Source organism: Macroventuria anomochaeta (assembly GCF_010093625.1).
Source record: "Macroventuria anomochaeta strain CBS 525.71 unplaced genomic scaffold BU25scaffold_5, whole genome shotgun sequence".
NCBI classification, from domain to species: domain Eukaryota; kingdom Fungi; phylum Ascomycota; class Dothideomycetes; order Pleosporales; family Didymellaceae; genus Macroventuria; species Macroventuria anomochaeta.
Genome location: NW_022985366.1, coordinates 854626 through 870618, shown reverse-complemented (window position 1 = coordinate 870618; position 15993 = coordinate 854626). Strand labels below are relative to the sequence as shown.

The 15993-nt window shown below is 53.1% G+C and overlaps 6 protein-coding genes across 6 annotated transcripts; 1 reads left to right on the top strand and 5 right to left on the bottom strand.

Annotated features, from left to right (window-relative positions):
• Positions 1-1366: 1366 nt before the first annotated feature.
• Positions 1367-1790, bottom strand: BU25DRAFT_428973 (uncharacterized protein; the record flags this gene model as incomplete). Its single annotated transcript, XM_033708532.1, has 2 exons — positions 1367-1708; positions 1758-1790. The coding sequence occupies 2 exons, from the start codon at positions 1788-1790 to the stop codon at positions 1367-1369; spliced, it is 375 nt and encodes a 124-aa protein (XP_033565466.1).
• Positions 1791-1948: 158 nt separating this feature from the next.
• BU25DRAFT_488674 (uncharacterized protein) lies at positions 1949-3137 on the bottom strand. Its single transcript, XM_033711365.1, has 3 exons — positions 2692-3137; positions 2648-2660; positions 1949-2582 (listed from the first exon to the last, which is right to left on the bottom strand). The coding sequence occupies exons 1-3, from the start codon at positions 3108-3110 to the stop codon at positions 2388-2390; spliced, it is 627 nt and encodes a 208-aa protein (XP_033565465.1). The 5' UTR covers positions 3111-3137; the 3' UTR covers positions 1949-2387.
• Positions 3138-5361: 2224 nt separating this feature from the next.
• On the bottom strand, positions 5362-7145 carry BU25DRAFT_407797 (RTA1 like protein). Its single transcript, XM_033705642.1, has 2 exons — positions 6663-7145; positions 5362-6583 (listed from the first exon to the last, which is right to left on the bottom strand). The coding sequence occupies exons 1-2, from the start codon at positions 6742-6744 to the stop codon at positions 5604-5606; spliced, it is 1062 nt and encodes a 353-aa protein (XP_033565464.1). The 5' UTR covers positions 6745-7145; the 3' UTR covers positions 5362-5603.
• Positions 7146-8047: 902 nt separating this feature from the next.
• Positions 8048-9939, bottom strand: BU25DRAFT_418872 (uncharacterized protein; the record flags this gene model as incomplete). Its single annotated transcript, XM_033707900.1, has 3 exons — positions 8048-8987; positions 9041-9768; positions 9823-9939. The coding sequence occupies 3 exons, from the start codon at positions 9937-9939 to the stop codon at positions 8048-8050; spliced, it is 1785 nt and encodes a 594-aa protein (XP_033565463.1).
• Positions 9940-10494: 555 nt separating this feature from the next.
• BU25DRAFT_407794 (inositol hexaphosphate kinase 3) lies at positions 10495-11679 on the top strand. Its single transcript, XM_033705641.1, has 2 exons — positions 10495-10635; positions 10686-11679. Exons 1-2 carry the CDS (start codon positions 10574-10576, stop codon positions 11620-11622), a joined length of 999 nt encoding a protein of 332 aa, XP_033565462.1. The 5' UTR covers positions 10495-10573; the 3' UTR covers positions 11623-11679.
• A 62-nt stretch (positions 11680-11741) lies between these two features.
• On the bottom strand, positions 11742-15848 carry BU25DRAFT_386309 (alpha/beta-hydrolase). Its single transcript, XM_033704395.1, has 2 exons — positions 13053-15848; positions 11742-13001 (listed from the first exon to the last, which is right to left on the bottom strand). Exons 1-2 carry the CDS (start codon positions 15547-15549, stop codon positions 12073-12075), a joined length of 3426 nt encoding a protein of 1141 aa, XP_033565461.1. The 5' UTR covers positions 15550-15848; the 3' UTR covers positions 11742-12072.
• Positions 15849-15993: the final 145 nt, after the last annotated feature.

Genomic DNA, 15993 nt, shown 5'->3' with positions numbered 1-15993 from the left:
CCATCAGCTTGCAAGCGAGCTTCAGTGACCCATCTTGAAAGAAACAGGTAACGCCGGAATTTGTACAGATTGAAGTCGCTTTGCATGGATTGAACGTATTCTGAGATGCTGATGTGACACCCCAAGACGATCTTCTACACGGATCTTCATGTCGAAGCACCTGTCCTCGGGAAGTCGTTGCTTCATGGCATATGACAATCTCGTTGAGATGAGACCGTCCCAAGCAGCCCAGGTCCATGAAGGAAACCCAGTTCTTTCGGTAAGAAGCTTTGTCGCTGCATTGCGCACAGATAACCACAATATATGCTTGGCAAAGACGAAGTTTCCGGTTCGTGTAGCAAGGAGGTCCTTTCCAGACGCTGACCAAAAAGGAATGCCCCAAAAATGATGAATAGGCTGTGATTGTTGCCAAAAATATCGCAAAATCCCCATGAAAGCGTTCAGGGCATCCAACCGAAATGACAGCTGCCGCCGAAGATATTCAGCCAGAAACTCACCGAACTCATCTCTTCGTTTCTTTATACTGTCCAGGTAGGTAAGTGGTGGGCAACCCGGGGTACAGTCCACTGCGATCCACCACGAAGAAGCAACACCCTTCGACTCAACATACTCGTGAGTATGAACGGTGTTGAAGCCATCCCCAAGGCAAGGCTGCACATTGGTCGCAAAGTAACTTGTCGCGATGTGAGCGTCATTCGAATGGCTATGCTGACAGCGCTAAGAGGCTATCCGATCGTTCGATTCTTCAGATAGGCCTGACGTGGCACAGCGACAGTAACCAGCAATTTTTGCTTAACGATCAAAGTGAATTCCCGAGTACTTTCGAGCAGAATTGCTCCTAGCACAAATTCTCTACCTCGACCCTCATCCCAACATTGGCCGCCGACTCTGAGACTCCTTCCAATGGACAAGTGTCACCAATCCCCTCCAACCTAGAGTAGGCTGCCATGGCGCGTCAACTTCTTTCAGAACATTCTGACTGATCAGAAACCTCGAATAGCCCGGCTTCATTGCGCCGTGGTTGCGGCTAAGAATCAGACTATCTGTTTCAGTCGCGACGGACGAGATGCAGGTAGTATGCCCGAGCGTGGTAAGTGGACCGCTGTGGCCCAATTCTGCGGTTCAAGGCCTCGAACCTACACTCTGGCAAGCTATTGCCGCCAGTAAAGCTGGCATTGTTTAAGGCTAACCTTGGCGCCAGCTGAACAGCCAGGCGCCCCAAAACCATACAAGAGGCTAAGGCTTCGTCTCTAGGCTCTAGCTCCTGAAATGGCTGATAATGTACGGAAGACCAAACGAGCTCCGAATGAGGAGTGGATGCATATGCAAGATGTGGATGCTGTCCAATGGACGATTTTAATGTGAATCATAGTTTTGTGCCTGACCCGCCTGTTGCTTTCTCCCTCTCCTGTATGTACCCGTTGGCGACAGGATTCCATCCTTGGCTCGGCATCTGCGGTATGGGAAACGGTGGTTTCCTCAGATTGTTCGTGAAGAACACTGGATGCCTTGTCGCAGCATCATAGAAACTGTGTGTAGGGAAGGACGGCGCTGTGCGAGCAGGAGGCATGGCTTCTATCTGTGACCATGGTCTCTGAGAGTTTGGTGGGGAATATGAGGGTTGTTGTTGTGAGGACTCTTGAGGTCGTGGCAGCTCGTGTGTGCTGCGCCGTTGTTGGTGAGTTGGTTGTGTAGTGTGCTGTGGTAGCTGCGACTGTATCAGCGCATGCGCATAACCATATCTTGGTGAGGCGTACCTTGGGCCGCGACGGCTGTAATGAAGGGAGCATTGTAGACTGCTCGTGTGATGTCCAGTCAAGCTCACACTAAGTTGCTATCGTCGTGAGCGGAACCGCTACCGTGAAGTTGTGGGGACCTCGGCTTCAATTCCGGCGACGTCATTTCGCTTATCTTTCGGAAATCGAATCTAGGCTTCAAAACACCAACACTGGACTTGGAGATAACACTTGAAATGACTCTGTACACGGTAATGGATAGTCTGGCAAAATCAGTGCCGCATAACGATGGGCTTGTATCTGAATTTGAACCTCAAACGACATCACCAGTTTAGGCGCGACAGTGGGAACAACGTTGATCGTTTGCACATCGATGAAGCTAATGCTATGCAGTAGTTGAGGTATGCTGCGCCTTGCAGCCATGGTGGCGGTCTGGTAATCGTAGAGTAATCTTACAGGATGGTGGCACTAAGGCTGAAGGAATACTATTACAAAGTACCTGCGGACACGCCACCATCAGGGAAAAATCTTGACAAGATCTTGAACTGACCTGATCGCCTCGCAGACATGGTCCTGAGACCTAGTTCTTTTCTGCAGCTAAGCACCAAAGAACTGCTGGAAGTCTTTCGTCTGCTTCTTGTCCTTGTTGTTTCATTCGTTGAGCTCGGTCTTTGCCTTCTGCCTCTTCGTCTCTTTATCAGCAGGGCGTGCCTTGAGATCCTTAAACTCTTCCTCAAGGATCTTGTCATTCTGGACCCAGCCTGCTTCCACCTTGACCTTCCGCTGTTTGACGACAGCCTCGAACAGCTGCGACGATGTCTGTGCAGAGTCTTGCGTGGTGTTGTCCTTAGAGGCGAGAGGCGTGAATAGTAGTTAGTGAGCATATCCTGCCAAATCACTGATCCACTTACCTTGAAGATTGTACTCGTTCACGTCCATGGTCAGACCAGCTCACTTGGAGCTAGTGCCCCTGGTGCTGACGGCGGTCAAGGAAGTAAAGCCCGAAGGCTGCGGCTCCATGACAGCATGGTGCTGTCCCGCAGGCCTTGCAGCGTCTTGACCGTTGGTGGAGTCCATCTTTCCCTTACCCTTCGCATCGGTCTTGTTGCGATGCATGTACTGGCAGAGCATCTCTAACTGAGCCGGCAGGTCTACATCACCAACGTTAGTAAGGCGGGCAACACGTCTAGTCGCAAGAAATGCGAACTTGACAAGGAAAGTGAGACCATCCCTGATCATAGTGCAAGTTTCAACGTTACCATCCTTGCGGGTTGACCACTTTTGGGGAGTGAGCAATTCGAATGGATTGTTACCATCCTTGAGCTTGATGTCTCTAGCATTAGGGTAGAGCTCGCCGACAAGCGGAGTGGGCATGCCGCCATGACCGTAGTAATATTGAACAGCTGGACCATTGGTGTGGGTAAAAAGCGGCTTGCTTATAGCCTTGCTCCTGTGTGGCTCGAAAGATCTGACGTGGAGTACTTCAAGCTGAACAGTCGTCGCTCCATCCTGAATGCTTCACAGCTCAAAATAGTACAGATCAATGTCGCTGACAAGCTCGAACACATTTAGGATGTTAATGCTTCCGCGGCGGCTCAGACGGCCAAGCAAGTTGCTGCCGTGGGCCGATATTTTGCGAGAGGTTGCAAGTCAAGCTTGCAGGCGAAGCGCTTTTGCGTAGGACTGCGGCGGTATTAGTGAGAAAGTGGGTGGAAAAATTTATGTACATACCCGAGAAGCTTGGAAAATTACATAACGGCGACGGTGACTTGCGACCTTGAGAAAGGACGTGAGTCGGTGGAAGTGGGGTGGAGAAGGATGTCGGTGGTGAATACACGGGTATTTGTAGGCAGTGCGCGCAACCTTGCGGAAAAAATATGTCTTACCCTTTTCGGCCTAGTCTATATTTACAGACCCTACCCTATTTTGCAATTTGGAGAAGTCTGCAGGGTGTAGCAGTCTGCCCCTGTCCGCGGCGATCGGTCGCGATCCGTGGTGGTTGGTGGTGGTTGCATCACCAGGTGGTTGAGATGAGACGAACACTGAACCAGCAGGAACACCAAAACCAAAATTGCCTTGTTCTATGCATCTCATCTTCTACATGCTATTCGACTCTTTCTCTATGGCTTGTTTGAATGGTTAAATGCCGAATCCAACCTGCTCGTCGCCTACTCGCGTTCAAGTCTACCATCTATCACATGTGAATCTATTGGGCAGAAGGACTCCAAGGAGGAGTATCACAGATCGACCATCCATGCATGCGAGCTTGATTAGTTAAAGCTTTCAATTCAATCATTTGCGAGTCTCTTGTCATTCAATCCCTTCCTAACAATCTCCTCATGTCGCTCTTGAGCTGCGCATACCTCTCTTCCTACTCGCCACCTTCCCTCTCCAGCTCCTCATACTTCTTCTTCCACTCATGTCCCTCTTTCTCCAAACCCTTGGTCTTCTGATCTAATCTATCCGTTAGCTTCTCTGCAGCTTGTAGCTTCTGACTCTTGTCTGCCAGTTTGTTCTCAGCTCCCTTCGTCTTCGAGGCCTGGTCTGCAAGTTGGGCTGTCTGTGCGGCGAGCTGGACCTGGAGGTCGTCAACCTGTTTGCTGTCTCTTGAGCGAATTTTGCTTCGGCGGTCGACTTGCATTTATCAAGCTGTTCAGTCAACTTGCGGGGCTGCTTAGATGCATCTTCGAACTACAGGAGGTCAGTGGCGGGCAACAGTCGGTGTAATAGGCTGAACGTACGAGTTTGGTACTTTTGCTGGAATCTCAAGGTCTGTGTCAGCGCTATGGGCGTACGAAGTGGTATTTGGATAGTTACGCTCGTTGTCCATATTAGGCGGCTGATCGTTCATCTGGCATGAACATCGCTTTAAGCTTGAGGGGTTGGAGCTAACTGGACTTGACTGGATAGGTTTACCTGCGGTCGACTCCACGGCTTCAACTTGCTGCAAATTCTGTTCTTACGCTTTTGCATCCACTTTCTGATGCTCCTCACCAACAGCATGGACGTTTGCTCCATTCGAGTTGGTCACAGGCGCCTTCCTCGAAACATCCTCAGCTTCCCTGCTCTGTTGAATATGCTCGCACAGAGCCTTGAACTGATCAAGCAGGTTCAAGCCGTCGGTCCAACCAGGAACATTGCCAGTCAACACGCAGACAAACTCAACAAGCAAAGTAAGCCGTGCTAGTTCTTGCTTTAACTTATCTTTCGTGCTGAAAGGTAGCTAAGAATCGCCTGTAACATAGCAGAAGGGTGCACGCAAGTTGCGGAAGTCAATCCCCTCAGCCTTTTTGGCTTCCGATAGTGCTCAGTTTGGTCAATCACTTTTGCGAGTAGAAGAGTTTGGGTAGGGTTGTGGTTGGGCACGAGTGTGCGCTACACGAAGTTATACAAGTCCGGATCTGCAATGATTGCATAGGCATCCGGAAAGCTCTTACGTGCGTAGTCGGCAAGGTCGCACAATGTGTAAGCCACGGAGGTTGCCATGACGGCGCGTGAGCGTCAGCTTGCGTTCGTGGTAGGAGACGGGAGCGGAAAGTGGGCGGTGGGTAAGATGCTTGGAGCGGATCGTAGTGTTGTAAAACAAGAAATGAAGGTAAAGAACAAACGTTCAATAGAGTCTTGTATCGTTGGCCCTAACTGAGTTCAGGTAAAGGCAACTTGTAAATCGATTCGTTCCCATTCATTTTCCATAACTATACGACTTTCACGTGAAGTAAAGGTATCTCCAAAAGCAAACCCATAACGCCAGTCCGCTGGATGCATGGTATCGAACATATCCTCCCAGAAACCGTGAAACGCCATTTTTACCTTCGTTAAACCATGCCCTTCTTCGTAGGAACTGTGCTATCTGTGGATGATAGTAATTCACACTCGCTCTTCAGGCCTTCGAGTCTGAAAGTCCTCAGGTTTGAGATCCCTCAGCTCCGCCTCTTGCTGTCCACCCGCCATACTCGAGATCTCATCCTTCTCTTTCATCGCTCTGACCTTGTCCAGCTTCAACCCAGTATAGCTTCTCGGCAGATAGCGACCCGGATGCCAAACCGCAAACACAATCAACACCGCCAAGATTGGCAGCGCATCGAACGTCCAGAAACACCACTCATGACTTTGCAGGTAGATGAGTCCGTACTCCTTGTCATGTGGAATCTCCATGGTGCGGTATATGGCGCGGATGGCAATTAGAACGGAGGACAAGTTGATGGTGTAGCTGAGTTTGCGCCAGAGCTTCATGTCGCCGAGGTCAAAGGCGCGCCAGTATCGGGAGATTACGAAGTAACGCACGCTGATGATGCTGAAGGAGAGGAAGCACAGCATTTGCAACACCAGGCCGAGGATCAGGATCACGCGTCCGGGTAGTGCTTCGCGTTCTGATTCCTCGATCGAGCGTGATGGTGACGAGTCCTTGTCGTACTGCCGGCTGATCTGGCTGGCGCCTACGAGTTGGATGAGGAAAGAAAATAGATCGAAGATGACGAACGTTGGTGTAATCCATCTCGGAAAGCACCACAGCGTCTTGAAGTTGAGTGCGTACGTCGGGCAAGAGAACCACACAACACGTGAGAAGGCGGTATAGCAGGCGGCAGCCAGGAAGGAAGGTGCAAGCAGGATCAAGAGCCAAGAGAAGAGGAAGGGAAGATCCTCAAACTCATCAAGAGAAGAAACAAGCCGACAGACGTGGCCGAGCACCAGCATCAGAATGGCGATGATGGCCGCCCAGAAGAACCATGCTCGGTGTCGAACATATTGGTAGATGGAGAGGATGGAGATTAGTATGATGACTGTGGCGCCGACGCTGGCAAGAGGGACCGAGGGGTCGTAGATGTATGGGTTGAGGACGCCATGGGCTGGATGGTGTTAGCTGCATTGCAAAGCTCGACGCCCCATCATGGGATTGTGGTAGAGATGAGGTTGAGGTAGACTCACTATACCCGGCAGCCGCTCGTTTTGGCAAGTCCACAGCGCGGGAATCTAGAAGCGCAATCACACTTCGGTCCATCCCAGACATCGTTCCGCTATGTCTTTGCGTGCAGTATATCCTTTGCCACAATTGTCGACGCTGTCGCGCTCATGGCCAGGACGTTAGACTCCACAGATTGTGCGGCGGCGGCAGCATAGTCTTGTAAGAGAGCGGAGAGGAAGACCAAGGGACCCGCAACAGCATGGCTAAGAAAAGGCGAAGGGACCCGGCGGCATCATGTTTTCTGTGAGCGTGGAGGGCAAGACTTGGCGCCAGAGCGGACGCCGAGACTACGGGTAACGGATGCGCGTTCAAGGTTGCTCCAGGCAAGTCTGAGTTGCAGATTCCGCTGCGCCTGTTATGCAATCAACAGAAAACTTGACAGACCTGCGCCTGTGACTTTGCTGTACTCAAACACCTACCCAATCAGCAGGACTGTGCTTGTGATTGAGACCACAGTACATACAAAATCCCATCTCCAAGCTGGATGCAGGCAGCTCTGTGTCCAAGTTGTTAGCACGTGCGGCGCGGCGTTCTGGGCGCCCAGGCTTGTCGGAGTCAAATAACGATCTGCCTTGCAGTTGGCGCGCTCCGTGCCGGCCTTGGTAGCAAAACGCCGCGCAGACACCGGTGGACATGAGCAAAGAGAAACGGTGGAAGTAGCGGAGGATCGTCAGCCCGTTTCTCCTTCAGCTGTGCGATTCGATGGGAGCTTCAACGCAACCATTGAGCCAAGAGCGGCCGAACACCTTGGACGCAGTTGCTCAGCACTTTGGCCGACTCCATCCCACGGCTCGTGATATTGTGTTCGCTCATCAACATTGGCATCTGCTTGATATTACGAGAGGGTGCGCGGCTTCGAATTTGCCGTCCACAACGGGCAGTCTCGTAACGGTGAGCGGGAGGCTGCATCCCAGTGGGCACACAGGACATACGCGCAATACGCAGGCAAAGACGAAAAGAGATCGGCCAAACTTGCCGTACGATCCGTACGGTCAAGTGTTTAGATGTTTGATGTGGCTTGGAAAGATGGTCAGAGCATATGTTCTCCCAGATGAAGTGATCTGTCGATCATCGATGAACTGCGCGGGGGAGCTAAACCGCTCTTGTCAAGTGCGACCCGGGCTGTCTTCAACTCCTTGTGCATCGTGAGATCGAAGGGACTGTTGTTGAACCTTTGCATTTCATCTTGTAATCCTCATTGAAAAGCACCATTCCTGTGGAGGCTGTAACCTCAGGTACTCCATGCGGGCAATATCGGAGCACACTCCAAACCCCTGTTTCACGACCCCCGGATTGTTCCCCATACAAATGCGTAGACTTTGGTAGCTCACGCGAGCTTGCCGCGAACTTACTCGTCATCAAACTCGTCATCTTCTTGGGCCTTCTCCTGACTGTCCTTGTTGACCCCGTTAATCTCGACCTTCTCATAGTCCGGCAAACCCTTTGCCCGCCAGCGCACTTCCTTTGGTTTGTTTTCCATCCAGAGCTCGTTCGGGAGCCAAGTGTAGAAGCTGCAGTGCGTCTGCTTGACCTCGTCCAAGATGATGATGCCGCCTTCAAGTGTGATGACACTAGCATCAATCTTCATGCCAATGAAGCATTCGTTCAAGACACTCTCTTCGACCCAGAACTCGAATTCCCTTCCTTGGTCTACCTTGTGAGGCTTTCCATTGGGGTATTTATCTTTGGGTAGGTCCCACTCGTCGCAGTCATCGGCATACCAGACCCTACACATAAGCTTGCCCAGTGGTTTGAGGTGACCGAGCTTGTTCCGCACGACCTCGCTCTGCGTAGAATATATCTCTCGTGTGATGTCGTCGGGCAAGTTAATAGCGGTGACCTCAAGACCAGTCGACTCGCTCTTGACTATTTTCAGGTCTGTAGCGCCGAGAAGATCCTGCTGCTCGTCTGTGCCCAAGGCGGCAATACCTGTGCTGAACTTGATGCGCGCTTCTTGTTCACGAACACCGATCTCGTTAACATCAATACCCTCTTTCTGCGCGTCCTGAGCCCAAGTCTTGTCGCCAGTGAAAAGTCCAGCATGCGATCCACCGAATAAGGTACTCGCAGACGTGTTGAAGTCGCCAGGAAGTGCAAGACCGGCAGCGTCGACCTTAATTAGCTCGCGTTCAGCTGTTTCACACATCTTGAGAGCTGCCTGAAGCTGCTCGTCATATTCTGGGCAGACTCGGTGGTATCGAAGGTAGTTGTAGAAAGACCGAAGGACCTGGCAAGCATTCTTGACGCCGCCTGGAGCATAACCGTAATGCGCAGGGTACCAGGAAGACCTGTGATTGTCAGTACAGGTGCCAAAAGAAATCTCTCAGGTGGTCAAACTTACAAGAAGGCCTCGCCGACACCAAGGAAGTCGACAGTCCACTGCTTCTCATCCGCACGATCCCAAGGCACGTTGTGAACAGCCAGAACTCGCGCAATCTCTTCAGCATCCATATCCTTCATCTCTGTCTTCGAGAGCCCCTGGTACATTCGAGGCCCAGACTCGATACCACCGTAGCGCATGAGCTTGTTGAACACCTTAGAATACATCTCGTGCATACGTCGCTTCTGCTTGAAGCGCTGGATGGCGATCTCGATGCGTTCGACGAACGGCCTGTCCTCGTCATACATCCTGTTCTCTTCTGCGGCTTCCTCTGGCTTCATGGCTGGCTCGACATAGCTGTCTTCGAAGCCTGTGGGTTTCTGCATGTTCTTGGATGTGCCTTCTGGGTAGACCTTCTTCTGCTGTGGCTGCAGTGGGACTGGGTATACGGCGGGCTTGCGAGTACGAGGGTCATAAGCAATCTCGTTGTCTTCTTTGCAGAAGTCCTCGTCGAGGAGCGTCTTGCCCTGCAAAGGGATCTTGCGCTTGATTGTCTTGCCATCGGCGGACACCTCCAGGAACGCGCTCTTACGGAGAGCAGCCACAACGAGTGACTTGGGCTTATAGGATCTCATCTTCTTGAAGCTGCAGATGCGACTGATAGACACTGGAATGTTCTCGCGTCCACCACATTGCTGAAGAAGATAGAGGTCTGTGGGCAGGTTCTCGTCAGAAAAGTAGAATTCGACCTTGTTGGTGTCAGTATGTTACCTCAAGGCTTAAGCTCTTGGTGTTGGGCTTACCTGTCGGCGGATAGTCGCGCCTTCCGGATGATCATCCTGCGCAGATGCAGCCTCTGCCTGTGCCTGTGCCAGCACCTCTGGCGTAAAGTTGAAGCTTGTGTGTTCTTCTGTTGACATGACAGCTGTTCTATGTTTGTTATATGAGAGTAGAGAAGGGAGAGAAGGAGTGAGAAAGCGGAAGGCGTCAATGAACACGTTGATGAGAAAATCACAGGTTGGGTAAGAGAGCAAACGGCCATGGCGGGTACCTGCTTTCATGGAGCTGCAGGTGAGAAATCGAATCCGCGGTGTCAACCCGGCAGTCACTTCGACAAAGAGTGTATTACGTATCGACAGTCTTATCCTCTGATGGCCTAGAGAGTGAATGTCCATGTTGAACAAGCCTTGCAACTCTTGGTTGCTATCATCATGGCCTTTTGGTCATTGAAATGGCCTGTTCAGGCCTCTCAGTCGATGGTCGATGGACAAGCATCTGCAATTGACATCAGCAGTCTGATACTGCCCACATGTCAGTCAACTTGGAAAGCATGACGGGTTTTGAGGTGTATGAAGTTGGGATGAAGATTGACCTTGGGTGTCTGGAGATTGGAGCGACTGAGTCGCTTCTCTGGCGTCATCAGCCCACCCTGACTCGCTGTCTCACTGCTGTTGCTCGTCCAAACAACTCCGCATCTTCAACACCAGCCACACGAACACAGCCAGCTTCTACACTGCCATATCTTCTTCAAGCTTGAGTTCCACATTCATCAACATGGCAATCAAACCCTTCGACTCTTCTAAGCTACAAGTGTTCGGTAACGCGGCTGCCGGCCAGTAAGCACTCTCAGGCTACTCAGCCTCACTCATACTGACCTGCTTCACAGCGATGGCGTCCTCAGCGACGAATCTGGCGCCATAGTGGTCAAGCCATGCACAGCTGCTGAGATCTCCTTCTACGAGACTGTAGCCAGCTCACACCCCGACCTCCTCCCCCACCTACCCATCTTCATGGGCCAACTATCCCTCGACTCTGCATCTGATGTTTCCGAAGACACAGGTACCATCCAGACTTCTGACGGCACCACCGAGCGACTCCATGGCAAAAAGCTCGCTACCGACCTACACATCGTTCTCGAGAACATCACACACGGGTTCAAGAAGCCCAACATCCTAGACCTGAAACTTGGCGCACAGCTATGGGACGACAACGCAAAGCCCGAGAAGCGCGCACGACTCGACAAAGTGAGCGCTGAGACGACAAGTGGAAGTTTAGGCTTCAGGATAGCAGGTATGCGGACCTGGCTTGGTGCGTCTCCGCCCGAAGTGCCTGAAGAGCTGAGAGAGTACGTCGAGCTGGATAAGGAGGGGGGTTACTGGGCGTACAATAAGATGTATGGGCGAAAGTTTAGTGCTGAGGATATTGACGAGGGTTTCAACGCCTTCTTCCCTCAGAAGTCGGAGGCTGAGAAGGCTAGGGCCAGGGAGGTGCTTGCGTACTTCCTTGGCGAAGTCAAGGATATTCAGGAAGTGTTTGAGGCCAAGGAGAGCAGGATGTACAGTGCGAGTATCTTGCTCGTGTATGAAGGTGATGTGGACGAGTATGAGAACACAAAGAAGGTGCTCAGATCGGCACGGCCCGAGACAGAAGATGAGGAGGACGAAGACGAGACTGTGCCAAAGCTGGCAGCGGCCAAGCTGATCGACTTCGCACACGCAACGTTCGTAGCTGGTAAAGGGCCCGATGAGAATGCACTGAAGGGCATGAGGAGCACAGCGACTATCTTGAAGCGGCTATTGGATAAGGCCGAGAAGGACGCCTAATCCTTCGATGTAACTTTGCTGCGGATTAGCGTATAGATCAATCAACAGTATATGCGCAAGTCCACCAGTATGCGTGATTCACCATGACATCTAACACTTTCATGAAATCCATCGTCCAACTTGTGAATTGACTATTCATTCAGGTTGCGATCAAGCCCTCCATCATGGCCCAGATCTACCCACATGCCAACCTATCCATCTCCGATCTAGTATGTACAGGGGGTATAGCGACAAAGGAAAGGCAAAATTAGACAATATAAGGGGGTAGAGATGGACCAAAGAGATCAAATCGGCCTTAAAATCTCGCTGGGTCGGCCGTATCTCGAGCCAAGAGCTGCGTGCATGGCTCGCTCGCTCGCTCAGTCGTACAAGGGAGTGTCGTTGTTGCTTCTAATCCGTCTCTTCAGTCCCAATTCTTCCAGACTTCAGGTTTCACTAGGTTGTAGGTGTTTAGGCGTAGCTGGCTTTCCGCCTCACCATACTCCTCAAATCAGACACACTCGCCTGCTTCACCACAGCCGTCCAATCCTCCCAATCGCCCGCCATCTCAGTCAACACGTTCCCCATGACCTGTGCGCTCGCCATGAGACCATGCTGTTCGCCTTCCAAAATTCTGACTTCGCACTTCCGCATCAGCTTGCCCAGCCACCGTACATTATCCACAGGCACACGCGAGTCTTTGCTGCCGTGGTGGATGACGACTGGGCGGTTGATGTCCTCATAGCGGAACCCGATGGTCTGCTTGGTCTCGAGACAGACGATGAGGTCAGTGGCCGGATTCGCGTTGGCGGTTGCGCGGTCCCAGATTGCAAACGTGAGACGCTCATCGAAGGCATGTTGGCGTTCGCGTTCAGCGAGGGAAAGGGCTTCGAGGCGTGCTTTTTCGGCTACGGGATCGTGAGTGTTGGATACGGTTAGGGTGAGGGTGCTGGCGTTGGGGAGGATTCGGTCCATCATCAGCATAGACTCGCGCCGGTTGTCTTTCAGCAATGGTCGCGGTGGTGGCGTTTCGGTGCGGTTCATGGTCTGTGGTGCTATGCTCTTCCGCCGTGTTTTGGGGGCTTTCGTGGGTCCTGTGCGTTGGAGGGAGGCGCTTGTGCCGCTGAGGAAGGTGGAGTTTGCAACTCTGAGAAGGGAGACGGGGAGAGCGCGGAGGAAGCGTTGTGATCGTGGGAGTTGTTGGGTAGGCGGTGAGTCTCGGCCGATGCCAATCGGCGCCATTTGAGATGGTGGGATCCAGGGTGCGAGGAGGTGCACTCGTCCGCGAATGTGTTGTGGCATCCGTAACGATGTTGCAAGAGCGTAGATGGCGCCTGCCGAGTGAGCCAGCAGCGAGAATTTGGTGATCTTCAGGGCTTGACATATGATGAGCACATCGTCTACAAGCTGTTAGCGTTCGTGACTTTGAATGATGAAAACTCGGGACCTACCAGGCCATGTCAGTGGAGTCCCGTTGGGATCGACTTGACTCCCTCCAATTCCCGGACGCTCTGGTGTGATCAAACGCAGCTTCAGCGTCACAGCAAGCTGGTCGTAGAAGGCCATCACAAATCTCGTCAGACCCATGCCAACGCACACAAAGATCGCATAGCCATTAGGATCGCCAACCTCCGAAAACGATATGATCCTCCCTGTTTGTGGGTGTCGTATCTTCTGCGATAGTCTTGGTGAATGCAAGTATGCATCCACATCCATGTCCACTGAGTCCAAAGAGGTAGGTCGCTCCTCTATGACTGGACTCCAGGGGTTTACCGGGTATTGTGATGCTCTTGCTTCTGCCGCTTCCGCTGCATCCACTTTGCTATTGTGAGCCTTCTCCGCCTTAGCTGGCAAGTCAGGGTGCGACCATCGCTTCTTCTTGAGTGTTCTCTTTTGCTGCAATGAGAAGCTATTCGAGGCTGATGTCATGCTGAGTGATGAATGCCGCCCTGAGGAGATCTCCTCACTGCCAGAGCGCAAGACAGGCGGTCTCTCCTCGGTCAGGCTGGCTGAGTGTTTGTGGCCTTTCGACCCACTCATTACCAAGCTGTTTGCCTTGCGCCCAAATGCAGATCTTCCGCCAACTGAAAGGGAACTAGATCGCTGGAGTCCGTCTCTGCTAGAACCCGTACCTTGGGAAGACGCAACGCTGATGCTTGGAGGTGGAGGCAGAGCCGTGTGCGTGGAGTCCACGCGAGGCGTTCGTGGTGAGTTTGGCGCTGATGAGTCCAAGCTTTTGAGTGCCAGAGCGTAGTTGATCGGCAGTAGTAGATCATCGCCGTCATTCACAGTCAAGCTTCTGTGTCGCGAATGTCGCAGATGCGGCGGTAAAGGCGCTGGTCGTGTCGGCTCTCGCGGTCCGATGCTCGGTAGAGGCTTGTTTAAGTTGCTCTCCGTCGAGGACCGCCCAACAGGTGGCACAAAAACCCCCAGAAGTTTGTGCGCCTTTGTGTAATCCTGATCTCGCTCTTCCGACGTGGGTGATACGATTGATGTAGGCGAGTCTTCAGGGCTCGGGAGTCCTGAAACATGAGGCTTGACCACAGCAGCCCCTGCACCTGCATCACTATCTGCAGGCAGCTTTCCAGCAATCTTGTCTCTTAAAAGCTTTTGTTCCCTCAGTTGCTTGATTCTTCGCGCAACTTCATTTTGTTCCTGCTCCAACTCCATCAGCAGTTTCTGCTTTCGCGCCTCTTCTGGATCCATCTCGGGTGTTGCTGGCTCCTCCGGTACCGTGACTGCAATCGTCTTTGGTCGTTCGGCGTCCTTTCCTTTGTCCTTGTGCTTGTTAGAACTTCTCCTTTTGCTCTTCTTCGATGGACTGCCGTGTCTCAAGGACGAGCTTCGGTCTGGAATTAGGCCTTGCTCGATTGGACTTTCGCCGTCTGGCCCATCCACCAAGTTCATGCGTATACGACGTGCGGGACTGGAGCTTCTGCTCGGGTACCGCTGCGCAAATCTCGAGGATTCGGCGATGACGAGCGGCTCATGCTCCTCTTTCGTCACTGGCTCCTCCTTGATCGTATCCTCGTACGGGAACAGCTGCGATGCGGGCTTTCGCGGGGAGTCTGGCGATGCCGTCTCCTCCAAGCGTTTGCGACCGTCGGTCTCTTTCTGCTTTAGGCGCTCCCGCGAGCTCATGTACATCAGACTCCTCGGCCGCTTGACGCTTCTCTTGCTCTCGGCAGACGACCTGTTGCTGCCACCTCCACCAGCCGTAACAGGCTTGGAGGCAATTGGGCCCGCCTCAATGCTGATGTTACCAAAGCTGTTCGAGGAGCGATTTGAGTGGCAAGAGTGTATCGAGGCCGAGCTTCCGCCGCTGCGGCCAATGTAGCTGCTGAGCGAGTGCGTCTTGTCCTTGCGTGTCTGGGGTGGTGCGGTGATGGGCGACAGTCCCGAGGGTGGCTTCGAGGTGCGAATGACGGGCGGCTCGCATGCGTCGTCCGGGTAGAGGTCGTTCTGGTCCCTTATGGCGCTGTAGTAGGGCGAGCGGTCGTCAGCGCTGCCATTGTGGCCCGCGACCGACGTCTTGCTGCTCCGGGACAGGTGCGGGCTGGGGCTGACAGCCACCGAGGCGCTGGTTCCGTAGCCAATGGGCAGGTTCTCAAAATGGCTCTGGGTGGAAGCCGAGATGGCGGAGAGCTGGTCGATGAGCGACGAGATGACCTCGGGCGAGGCAGCCTGTGTGCGGATGTAGTTGGGCGAGCGCTTCTTCGACGGCCGCGTGCTGGTGTCCACAGAGAGCGTCGAGCTCTTGGTAGACGAGGGCAGCGATGTTCTGCGGCGCGACCGCAAGGTCTGGTTCGCCTGGTTGGCCTGGTTGGCCTGGTTCGCCTGGTTCGCCTGGTTCGCCGGACTATCAAGCGCGTGCTCGGCGGGGACCCTGTTCGTGTATGCAGCTCCCTGAGCACCTGCAGCCGGTGGTTGCTGGCTGTCGACGTCCATTGTCTGGAACGCTGGGCCGCCCAAAATCCAGAACTATGGGAGGCGGCTATGGGCGTGGGGCCGCTGGAATGTCACTCACGCAGTTGCATGTGTCGGCGCCGGCGTGTCGAGCGCGACGTGAATAGCACATGCAAACCATGTGGTCACTCCGCTGGATGCACTATTCGCTGGGAGACTGCAGGAGACGGGCGCATGCAACGGGCGTGACTGTGCGACGTGAACCGGAGGGAGGTCAGACAAGGGGGGCCTTGGGCAGAGTGCGATTGATTTGGCTTAAAGTCGGATGCTCATCATCATTAGGGGGGCCATTCATGTACCGAGCGCTCAGACGCAGGCAAAAGTGTGTCTGTGAACTCTGTCGCGCGTCCACTCGCGTCTGCCCTGCTAACCGCCCTGAGACGCGCCTGTAGATCACCCCTTAAGCTCTGCAAATCATTCGTCACT